Raw genomic sequence first — 12,500 nt, 5'->3', positions numbered from 1 at the left:
TAGTGGTACTACTATAGACCAGAGCCCTATTCCCTATATAGTGGTACTACTATAGACCAGAGCCCTATTCCCTATATAGTGGTACTACTATAGACCAGAGCCCTATTCCCTATTAGTGAACTACTATATTCCCTATATAGTGGTACTACTATAGACCAGAGCCCTATTCCCTATATAGTGGTACTACTATAGACCAGAGCCCTATTCCCTATATAGTGCACTACTATAGACCAGAGCCCTATTCCCTATATAGTGACCACTACTATAGACCAGAGCCCTATTCCCTATATAGTGACTACTAGACCAGAGCCCTATTCCCTATATAGTGGTACTACTATAGACCAGAGCCCTATTCCCTATATAGTGCACTACTTTAGACCAGGGCCCTATTCCCTATATAGTGGACTACTATAGACCAGAGCCCTATTCCCTATATAGTGGTACTACTGTAGACCAGAGCCCTATTCCCTATATAGTGAACTACTAGTGACCAGAGACTTATGGGGAATAGGGTGCAATTTGGGACGTATCCTAAAATCTCACTCACCTTCACACCTGCCAACACGATGTTCTTTGCTGTGAAAACAGAGACGACTGACGTCGGTCACATGACAGGAAATACACGGACACAATACATACTGTAAACACTCACTGAACACTATGTCATGTCGCTTAATGGCATGTTCCGTCATGCTATGTCATGCTATGTCATGTCACTTAATGGCATGTTCTGGCATGTTATGTCATGCTATGTCATGTCGCTTAATGGCATGTTCCGTCATGCTATGTCATGCTATGTCATGTCACTTAATGGCATGTTCTGGCATGTACTGTCATGCTATGTCATGTCGCTTAATATGCATGTTCCGTCATGCTATGTCATGCTATGTCATGTCACTTAATAGCATGTTCTGGCATGTACTGTCATGCTATGTCATGTTGCTTAATGCATGTACCATCATGCTATGTCACGTTGCGTAATGCATGTACCGTCATGCTATGTCATGTCACTTAATGGCATGTAGCGTCATGTACCATCATGCTATGTCATGTCACTTAATGGCATGTACCGTCATGCTATGTCATGTCACTTAATGGCATGTACCGTCATGCTATGTCATGTCACTTAATGGCATGTTCTGGTCATGTACTTGATGGCATGTCATGTAATATCACATAATATAATGCTATGTCATGTAATGTCACATAATATAATGCTATGTCATGTAATGTCACATAATGTAATGCTATGTCATGTAATGTCACATAATGTAATGCTATGTCATGTAATGTCACGTAATATAATGCTATGTGTTATTTGATGCGTCTGCCACCTACCGATCTCCACTCCCAGTCCTCCCATTCCACTGAGGAAGACAGAAGACTGAGCCATCTGCTGCATAGCACTGTCCCCCAGGACATACCTCTGACGACTGGAGGGAGGGGGTTTAGGGAGGGAGAGGGTTAGGGAGGGGGTTTAGGGAGGGAGAGGGAGGATGGGGGTTAGGGAGGGAGGGAGAGAGAGGGAGGATGGGGTTAGGGAGGGAGGGAGAGAGAGGGAGGATGGGGGTTAGGGAGGGAGGGAGAGAGAGGGAGGATGGGGGGTTAGGGAGGGAGGGAGAGAGAGGGAGGATGGGGGTTAGGAGGGAGGGAGGGAGAGAGGGGAGGAGGGGGGGAGGAGGGAGGGAGAGGGAGGGAGGATGGGGGTTAGGGAGGGAGGGAGAGAGGAGGGGGTTAGGATGGGGGTTAGGGAGGGAGGGAGAGGGAGGAGGATGGGGGTTAGGGAGGGAGGGAGAGGGAGGATGGGGGTTAGGGAGGAGGGAGGATGGGGGTTAGGGAGGGAGAGAGGGAGGATGGGGTTAGGGAGGGAGGGAGAGAGAGGGGGTTAGGGAGGATGGAGGGTTAGGGAGGAGGGAGAGGGAGGATGGGGGGTTAGGGAGAGAGGGAGGATGGGGGGATAGGGAGGGAGGGAGGGAGAGGGAGGATGGGGGTTAGGGAGGGAGGGAGAGGGAGGATGGGGGTTAGGGAGGGAGGGAGGGGAGGATGGGGGTTAGGGAGGGAGGGAGGGGAGGATGGGGGGAGGAGGGGGTTAGGGAGGGAGAGGGAGGATGGGGGTTAGGGAGGGAGGGAGAGGGAGGATGGGGGTTAGGGAGGAGGGAGAGGGAGAGGGGGGGTTAGGGAGGGAGGAGAGGGAGGATGGGGGTTAGGGAGGAGGGAGAGGGAGGATGGGGGTTAGGGAGGGAGGGAGAGGGGGATGGGGGTTAGGGAGAGAGGGAGGAGGGAGGATGGGGGTTAGGGAGGGAGGGAGAGGGAGGATGGGGGAGAGGGGGAGGGGGTTAGGGAGAGGGAGGATGGGGGTTAGGGAGGGAGGAAGAGGGAGGATGGGGGTTAGGGAGGGAGGAAGAGGGAGGATGGGGGTTAGGGAGGGAGGAAGAGGGAGGATGGGGGGTTAGGGAGGATGAGGGGTTAGGGAGGATGGGGGTTAGGGAGGAGAGGAAGAGATAGGAGGGAGGGGGGGTTAGGGAGGAGGGAGAGGGAGGATGGGGGGGGTTAGGGAGAGAGGGAGAGGGAGGATGGGGGTTAGGGAGGGAGGGAGAGGGAGGATGGGGGTTAGGGAGGGAGGAGAGGGAGGATGGGGGTTAGGGAGGGAGGGAGAGGGAGGATGGGGGTTAGGGAGGAGGGAGAGGAGAGGGGGAGGGGAGGGAGGGATGGGGGTTAGGGAGGGAGGGGGAGGGAGGATGGGGGTTAGGGAGAGAGGGAGAGGGAGGATGGGGGTTAGGGAGAGAGGGAGAGGGAGGATGGGGGTTAGGGAGGGAGGGAGAGGGAGGATGGGGTTAGGGAGAGAGAGGAGGATGGGGGGGTTAGGGAGGGAGGGAGAGGGAGGATGGGGGGGGAGGGAGGGGGGAGGATGGGGGGGTTAGGGAGAGAGAGGAGGATGGGGGTTAGGGAGAGAGAGGAGGGAGGGATGGGGTTAGGGAGGGAGAGAGGGAGGAGGGGGGGGTTAGGGAGAGGGAGAGGGAGGATGGGGGTTAGGGAGAGGGAGGGGAGGATGGGGGTTAGGGAGAGAGAGGGAGGATGGGGGTTAGGGAGGGAGGGAGAGGGAGGATGGGGGTTAGGGAGGAGGGAGAGGGAGGATGGGGGTTAGGGAGAGAGGGAAGAGGGGGTTAGGGAGAGAGGGGGTTAGGGAGGGAGGGAGAGGGAGGATGGGGGTTAGGGAGAGAGGGAGGGGAGGATGGGGGTTAGGGAGAGAGAGGGAGGATGGGGGTTAGGAGAGAGAGGGAGGATGGGGGTTAGGGAGAGAGAGAGGGAGGATGGGGGTTAGGGAGAGAGGGAGGGGAGGATGGGGGGTTAGGGAGAGAGAGGAGGATGGGGGGGTTAGGGAGAGAGGGAGAGAGGGAGGATGGGGGGTTAGGGACGGAGGGAGGCAGGGAAGATGAAATGATGTTGTTGTGAGACAGTAAGCACCTAGAACATGTTTTGTTGGAACTATTACTGTCATTGTACCCACTTAAAATAGGTAGTACGGGATTTACCTGTACAGGGAGTCATCAATCTCCATGGAGTCAGCTGACATCTCGGGAGGGGAAAACTCACTGGTCCTAGAAGCACTGGATATTGAGAGAGAGAGATCATGGAGGAGAGAAGTCCTTCTGATGTCAGGGTTATATGAACTCTGTCCTGGCTCCCCCGGGCCCCTAGCACTACACAACTGATTCAAATAATCAAAGCTTGATGAGGAGTTGGTTATTTAAATCAGCTGTGTAGTGCTAGGGCAAAAACGTGCAACCAGGGGGGACCCAAGGACCCAGAGTGGGCCCCCCGGGACCCAGAGTAGACCCCCCAGGACCCAGAGTGGACCCCCCGGGACCCAGAGTGGACCCCCCAGGGGACCCAGAGTGGGCCCCCGGGACCCAGAGTGGGCCCCCCCAGAGGGGGCCCAGACCCCAGAGTGGGGCCTCAGGACCCAGAGTGGACCCCAGGACCCAGAGTGGGGCCCCAGGACCCAGAGTGGGGCCCCAGGACCCAGAGTGGACCCCCAGGACCCAGAGTGGACCCCCAGGACCCAGTTTGGGAAACAGTCTACGCCACTCTTCTACACCCTAGTCCTGAGGACACAGAGGGGGCTACGTCCCAATTATCTCTCCTTCCTCCCAAAATGTGCACTTGTACAATTCCCTTCACTGCTTTGGATGTAAATGACAGGAATAAGAGACTCTCTCTCTCCTCTAGAGGTCGACCTCTACTCTCCTCCACCAACCCACTCCTTTCAGAGGAGTTTGTGGGACGTAGTGCACACTTTACAAATAAGGACATATAATTGGGACGCACCCATAGACTGGATGTGCAGGCTTTCATTCCAACCCAGTACTTAAGAGTCCTGATACAATGGACCAACTTTTTATTCAGCCATCGAGTTGGTTTACCAGGTGTGTTAGTGCTGGGCTGTAAACAAAAGCCTACACACCCTGTGTGTGGGTCTCTGGGGACCAGGATTAAAAAGGAAACTGTTCTGTCCTTACAGGTGAGATAAAAAAGTAGGAATACCTGTGTCACGTTATTCTTGAATACATTATTTTCGCTATCTTTGTCTGTGTAACATCTGATAACACTATGTTGTCACCCTAACGGGATATCCTGATGTGCAGCAATAGCTACAGAACAATCCACTCACTATATGATGATACTCAGCTGGTTTTTCCGACTTAGCTAGCAACATCAAGCTTTCTGTTTAGTGAGCTGAAAGTATCTATCTAGCTGCATCACCACCCCAAATGAAGTTGATAACTGAGTAAAGTTAGCTAAATAAACAGTATTGCTAACTAGCTAATGGGCTAACTAGCTAATGGGCTTCCTAACTAGCTAATGGGCTTCCTAACTAGCTAATGGGCTTCCTAACTAGCTGATGGGCTTCCTAACTAGCTAATGGTTTTCCTAACTAGCTAATGGGCTTCCTAACTAGCTAATGGGCTGGCTAACTAGCTAATGGTCTTCCTAACTAGCTAATGGGCTGGCTAACTAGCTAATGGGCTTCCTAACTAGCTAATGGGCTTCCTAACTAGCTAATGGGCTTCCTAACTAGCTAATGGGCTGGCTAACTAGCTAATGGGCTTCCTAACTAGCTAATGGGCTTCCTAACTAGCTAATGGGCTTCCTAACTAGCTAATGGGCTTCCTAACTAGCTAATGGGCTTCCTAACTAGCTAATGGGCTGGCTAACTAGCTAATGGGCTTCCTAACTAGCTAATGGGCTTCCTAACTAGCTAATGGGCTTCCTAACTAGCTAAACTAGCTTCCTAACTAGCTAATGGGCTTCCTAACTAGCTAGCTTCCTAACTAGCTAATGGTCTTCCTAACTAGCTAATGGTCTTCCTAACTAACTAATGGGCTCTTCCTAACTAGCTAATGGGCTGGCTAACTAGCTAATGGGCTTGCTAACTAGCTAATGGGCTTGCTAACTAGCTAATGGGCTTCCTAACTAGCTAATGGGCTAACTAGCTAATGGGCTTCCTAACTAGCTAATGGGCTAACTAGCTAATGGGCTTCCTAACTAGCTAATGGGCTAACTAGCTAATGGGCTTCCTAACTAGCTAATGGGCTTCCTAACTAGCTAATGGGCTGGCTAACTAGCTAGCTTCCTGGTCCCAAAATCTGCAGTTAGCTACTAGTAGCTAGCTACAATAACGTGAGGACGTTATAAGAGTAGCAGTAACACTAGTAGTAGTACCATGTTACACATTTCGAGGTTGACAACTTCTCAAATCCTTGTCAATAGCTAATTTATGTGTTTATCTTGCTAGGAACGATGGCTAACCTAACTTAGCATTGACTGTTTAGTCAGAAGGGCGTCAGCTAGCACTAGCTAGATTTATACACCTGCATTGCTTGCTGTTTTGGGGGGGTTTTTCTGTAAAAACACAGTGTACATCGGCTGATGTACAAAGAAAAGCTTTATAAATACATTTTATTGATTGATTGATTGATACTGCCTGATGCCGGGTCAGTGCAAAAAAAAACAACCTCCATAGACCTGACAAGTCATGACTTATCAAGCACACATCTCCCTATGGTTGCAGATCCATCATGGTATTTGTGAATGTTGCGAAAAATGCGCTTTAGAGACGAAATATCTTACCTGTCGGTGTACGATAGGTTCATTGAGTTGTTGTTACGAATGAAGGGTTGGGTTCAGTTTAAAAAATAAAACACATCAAACTGTTCCGGGTTACCCAGATCACATGACAAGGTTCACGTTTAAATTATATTTATTTGATAGATTATTAAAGAAATAATCAAATATAACAAACAACTGAAACAAAATTTGTTCTGGGATATCCAGACAAGTGATTTGTTCTTTCTCTCGGGAGTATTTGGCATTGCGGACAATTTATTTTTTTACCAGATTCCATATTAAGTGCAGGCATCATGGTGCATAGTATCATTGGTCCTATTGAAAGCCTGCAAGACACCATTTTACATTTTAGAAGAAAACAGAGACACTGTTCAAACAGCCAAAGTTCATCTGCCCAGTGAAACATTTACAACTCAGACTCTCTAACTAATAGGGGTGAAGGAGAAGGGGGTGAGGGAGGAGAGGGGTGAGGGAGGAGAGGGGTGAAGGGGTGAAGGGGGGATGAGAGGGGAGAGGGGTGAGGGGGTGAAGGGGTGAGGGAGGAGAGGGGGTGAAGGGGTGAGGGAGAAGAGGGGGTGAGGGAGGTGAGGGGGTGAAGGGGTGAGGGGAGGAGAGGGGGTGATGAGGTAGGAGAGGGGTGAGGGGGTGAAGGGGTGAGAGGGGGGGTGAGGGGGTGAAGGGGTGAGGGAGGAGAGGGGGTGAAGGGGTGAGGGAGGAGGGTGAGGGGTGAGGGAGGAGAGGGGGTGAAGGGGTGAGAGGGGTGAAGGGGTGAGGGAGGAGAGGGGGTGAAGGGCTGAGGGAGGAGAGGGGTGAGGTGGGGGTGAGGGGCGTTTAGGTGAGTGGAGAGAGGGTAAGGGGGTGAGGAGGTTAGGGGATAGGGGGTGAGGATGAGAGGGGTCAGGAGGTGAGGGGAGAGGGGGTCCGGTTCTAAGGGTTCTGTACTCTTGGCCCTTGGACCCTTAGAACCTAGAGTTAGTCCTGGTCAGGTCCCATGGTCAGGAAAAACCCAAAGATGACATCACTAATTGTAGTAATTTATCCTACTGTAGTCCTAATCCTAATGTTGGGAGACTATAACAATAGATAACAGATAGGCAGTAGACCTGATGTTGTTAAGTTAGACTATAACAATAGATAACAGATAGACAGTAGACCTGATGTTAGTTAGACTGTAACAATAGATAACAGATAGATAGTAGACCAGATGTTAGTTAGACTATAACAATAGATAACAGATAGACAATAGACCTGATGTTAGTTAGACTATAACAATAGATAACAGATAGACAGTAGACCTGATGTTGTGAGACTATAACAATAGATAACAGACAGTAGACCTGATGTTAGACTGTAACAATAGATAACAGATAGACAGTAGACCTGATGTTAGTTAGACTATAACAATAGATAACAGATAGACAGTAGACCAGATGTTGGGAGACTATAACAATAGATAACAGATAGACAGTAGACCTGATGTTAGTTAGACTATAACAATAGATAACAGATAGGCAGTAGACCAGATGTTAGACTGTAACAATAGATAACAGATAGACAGTAGACCTGATGTTAGTTAGACTATAACAATAGATAACAGATAGACAGTAGACCTGATGTTAGTTAGACTATAACAATAGATAACAGATAGACAGTAGACCTGATGTTAGTTAGACTATAACAATAGATAACAGATAGACAGTAGACCTGATGTTAGTTAGACTATAACAATAGATAACAGATAGGCAGTAGACCTGATGTTAGTTAGACTGTAACAATAGATAACAGATAGACAGTAGACCTGATGTTAGTTAGACTGTAACAATAGATAGATAACAGATAGACAGTAGACCTGTTGTTAGTTAGACTGTAACAATAGATAACAGATAGACAGTAGACCTGTTGTTAGTTAGACTGTAACAATAGATAACAGATAGGCAGTAGACCTGATGTTAGTTAGACTGTAACAATAGATAACAGATAGACAGTAGACCTGATGTTAGTTAGACTATAACAATAGATAACAGATAGACAGTAGACCTGATGTTAGTTAGACTATAACAATAGATAACAGATAGACAGTAGACCTGATGTTAGTTAGACTATAACAATAGATAACAGATAGACAGTAGACCTGATGTTAGTTAGACTGTAACAATAGATAACAGATAGACAGTAGACCTGATGTTAGTTAGACTATAACAATAGATAACAGATAGACAGTAGACCAGATGTTAGTTAGACTGTAACAATAGATAACAGATAGATAGTAGATCTATATAGAACTGACTGGATCATGTCATGTGGTCCATATTAGTTAACAGTGGACCACAGGTCATCATGGCTGAGCCTCATAGCCTGTTTTACACAACTGTCTGGTTAGTAGTTACTTACATAGCTACATGTACAACAGGATCAAACTCCATGTGTGTGTGTGTGTGTGTGTGTGTGTGTGTGTGTGTGTGTGTGTGTGTGTGTGTGTGTGTGAAGCCAGCAATCTCTGTCAACCATCCCTCCCTTCATATTGGCCGAACGGCAATCCCCTACGGTACCTCCCCTCTGAACTCCTGCCAAAAACAACACACACCAGAAAGGTGCTCAGGTTGCGAAGTCCCATTTTTAACAGATTTAAATTCAATTCAATTAATTTCTCTAAAGCTCCAGACCTCCTCTCCTCGACGATGTGGTGTGGTCGCGTGGCTCTCCAGCGGATCGCCGTTGCGCCGTTAAACTCATTACGTATTACCAGGGGTTTACCGGGCACCGTGCAGAGAGAGATGTCGTCTCTACCGCGGGTCTACATCACGCGACAGATCCCACCAGAAGGGCTGAAGATTCTCAGCGAGTCTGGACAGTGAGTGAGATCACACTTTTCTCTTGTTGCCGTTCTGGTTCTGTATGTAGGCCTACTTTTTAATAGAATTATATTTTTTAAATCTAATTATTTTTTTGCTTTTAATTTCATGTTATGTAGGCTTTAGGTTTTGAAACGTGTCTTTAATTTAACTTAATGTCCTTTAGTCATTGATGGAGGCTAACCGATCAAGTTGTCATTCATTCCAACGGAACGTTCCGAAGGTTCTGTGAGGTTCATCATTGACTTTTGGGTAAACAGTACTGACAATGTTTGCCCTGACCAGACCAGACAGATAAGAAGTCTCTCTCAATTCAATTTGCATACTGCCAAAGCTTACTTTGGCAAAGGAATGACTCATTAACAACAGGCCTATCAATAAAAACATCATAACACAATTAATAACAATAAATATTATCACAAACAGGACTCTCTCCCTCTCTATCCCCCCCCTCTCTGACTCATAACACTGTTCCAGTCTCTCTCTGACTCATAACACTGTTCCAGTCTCTCTCTGACTCATAACACTGTTCCAGTCTCTCTCTGACTCATAACACTGTTCCAGTCTCTCTCTGACTCATAACACTGTTCCAGTCTCTCTCTGACTCATAACACTGTTCCAGTCTCTCTCTGACTCATAACACTGTTCCAGTCTCTCTCTGACTCATAACACTGTTCCAGTCTCTCTCTATCAGGTTCATTACCATTAATTAGCTTTCACAGAAATACTCATTCCAGGTCAGTGATTCCCTTAAAGAAGCAAGAAAGAGAGAGAGACAGAGAGATGCTCACACTTACTGGCCTGAGGCTAAACCACGACCAACAACATTGGACACTCTATGGAACAAAAGCCTTCACTATATTATCCTGGAATATCCAAGGCCTGAGGTCATCTGCCTTTGGCCTAAAGAGCAGAAACCCGGACTTCACCAAAGAAATCGGTAATACAGACATTGTCATCCTGCAAGAAACCTGGTATAGAGGAGATGGACCCACTGGTTGCCCTCTAGGTTACAGAGAGCTGGTAGTCCCATCCACCAAACTACCAGGTGTGAAACAGGGAAGGACTCAGGGGGTATGCTAATTTGGTATAGAGCAGACCTAACTCACTCCATTAAATTAATCAAAACAGGAACATTCTACATTTGGCTAGAAATTCAAAAAGAAATTATCCTAACAGAGAAAAATGTCCTCCTGTGTGCTACCTATATCCCCCACTAGAATCCCCATATTTTAATGAAGACAGCTTCTCCATCCTGGAGGGGGAAATCAATAATTTCAGGCCCAGGGACATGTACTAGTCTGTGGTGACCTAAATGCCAGAACCGGACAAGAACCTGACACCCTCAGCACACAGGGGGACAAACACCTGCCTGGAGGTGACAGCATTCCCTCCCCATATGCCCCCTAGGCACAACTATGACAACATAACCAACAAAAACGGGTCACAACTCCTGCAGCTCTGTCGCACGCTGGGTATGTACATAGTCAACGGTAGGCTTCGAGGGGACTCCTATGGTAGGTACACCTATAGCTCATCTCTTGGCAGTAGTACTGTAGACTACTTTATCACTGACCTCAACCCAGAGTCTCTTAGAGCGTTCACAGTCAGCCCACTGACACCCCTATCAGACCACAGCAAAATCACAGTCTACTTAAACAGAGCAATACTCAATCATGAGGCATCAAAGCCAAAGGAACTGAGTAACATTAAGAAATGCTATAGATGGAAGGAATGCAGTTTGGAAACCTACCAAAAAACAATTAGGCAACAACAAATTCAATCCCTCTTAGACAATTTCCTGGGTAAAATGTTCCACTGTAATAGTGAAGGTGTAAACTTGGCAGTAGAAAATCTTAACAGTATATTTGACCTCTCAGCTTCCCTATCAAATCTAAAAATCTCAAATAGAAAACCGAAGAAAATTAACAATAATGACAAATGGTTTGATGAAGAATGCAAAAATCTAAGAAAGAAATTGAGAAACCTGTCCAACCAAAAACATAGAGACCCGGAAAACCTGAGTCTACGCCTTCACTATGGTGAATCACTAAAACAATACAGAAATACACTACGGAAAAAGAAGGAACAGCATGTCAGAAATCAGCTCAATGCAATTGAAGAATCCATAGACTCTAACCACTTCTGGGAAAATTGGAAAACACTAAACAAACAACAACACGAAGAATTATCTATCCAAAATGGAGATGTATGGGTAAACCACTTCTCCAATCTCTTTGGCTCTATAACAAAGAATAAAGAGCAAAAACATATACATGATCAAATACAAATCTTAGAATCAACTATTAAAGACCAGAACCCACTGGATTCTCCAATTACCTTGAACGAGTTACAGGACAAAATAAAAACCCTCCAACCCAAAAAGGCCTGTGGTGTTGATGGTATCCTCAATGAAATGATCAAAGATACAGAAAACAAATTCCAATTGGCTATACTAAATCTCTTTAACATCATACTTAGCTCTGGCATCTTCCCAATATTTGGAACCAAGGACTGATCACCCCAATCCACAAAAGTGGAGACAAATTTGACCCCAATAACTACCGTGGAATATGTGTCAACAGTAACCTTGGGAAAATCCTCTGCATTATTATTAACAGCAGACTCGTACATTTCCTCAATGAAAACAATGTACTGAGCAAATGTCAAATTGGCTTTTTACCAAATTACCGTACAACAGACCATGTATTCACCCTGCACACCCTAATTGACAATCAAACAAACCAAAACAAAGGCAAAGTCTTCTCATGCTTTGTTGATTTCAAAAAGCCTTCGACTCAATCTGGCATGAGGGTCTGCTATACAAACTGATGGAAAGTGGTGTTGGGGGTAAAACATACGACATTATAAAATCCATGTACACAAACAACAAGTGTGCGGTTAAAATTGGCAAAAAACACACATTTCTTCACACAGGGTCGTGGGGTTAGACAGGGATGCAGCTTAAGCCCCACCCTCTTCAACATATATATCAATGAATTGGCGAGGGCACTAGAAAAGTCTGCAGCACCCGGCCTCCCCCTGCTAGAATCCGAAGTCAAATGTCTGCTGTTTGCTGATGATCTGGTGCTTCTGTCACCAACCAAGGAGGGCCTACAGCAGCACCTAGATCTTATGCACAGATTCTGTCAGACCTGGGCCCTGACAGTAAATCTCAGTAAGACCAAAATAATGGTGTTCCAAAAGGTCCAGTCACCAGGACCACAAATACAAATTCCATCTAGACACTGTTGCCCTAGAGCACACAAAAACTATACATACCTTGGCCTAAACATCAGCACCACAGGTAACTTCCACAAAGCTGTGAACGATCTGAGAGACAAGGCAAGAAGGGCATTCTATGCCATCAAAAGAAACATAAATTTCAACATACCAATTAGGATCTGGCTAAAAATACTTGAATCAGTCATAGAGCCCATTGCCCTTTATGGTTGTGAGGTCTGGGGTCCGCTCACCAACCAAGACTTCACAAAATGGGACAAACACCAAATTGAGACT

General features: G+C 46.7%; 2 protein-coding genes across 2 annotated transcripts in view; one reads left to right on the top strand and one right to left on the bottom strand.

The window, feature by feature from the left end:
* The window catches only part of LOC112243111 (ubiquitin-like modifier-activating enzyme 6), a 56,489-nt gene extending 50,268 nt beyond the window's left edge, over positions 1 to 6,221 (bottom strand). Inside the window, 4 exon segments of the mRNA XM_042315727.1 lie at positions 548 to 576; positions 1,339 to 1,433; positions 3,534 to 3,608; positions 6,133 to 6,221. Coding sequence (XP_042171661.1) covers positions 548 to 576; positions 1,339 to 1,433; positions 3,534 to 3,608; positions 6,133 to 6,155 — 222 coding nt within the window. The 5' untranslated portion in view covers positions 6,156 to 6,221.
* A 2,450-nt stretch (positions 6,222 to 8,671) lies between these two features.
* Positions 8,672 to 12,500, top strand: part of LOC121845029 (glyoxylate reductase/hydroxypyruvate reductase-like) — a 21,210-nt gene continuing 17,381 nt past the window's right edge. Inside the window, exon 1 of the mRNA XM_042315733.1 lies at positions 8,672 to 8,980. Coding sequence (XP_042171667.1) covers positions 8,808 to 8,980 — 173 coding nt within the window. The 5' untranslated portion in view covers positions 8,672 to 8,807. The remainder of the gene's footprint in view (positions 8,981 to 12,500) is intronic.

Source organism: Oncorhynchus tshawytscha, unplaced genomic scaffold (assembly GCF_018296145.1).
Source record: "Oncorhynchus tshawytscha isolate Ot180627B unplaced genomic scaffold, Otsh_v2.0 Un_contig_6062_pilon_pilon, whole genome shotgun sequence".
Lineage (NCBI taxonomy): Eukaryota > Metazoa > Chordata > Actinopteri > Salmoniformes > Salmonidae > Oncorhynchus > Oncorhynchus tshawytscha.
Note: the sequence above shows the minus strand (reverse complement) of the source record. Positions and strands in the feature narration are given on the sequence as shown.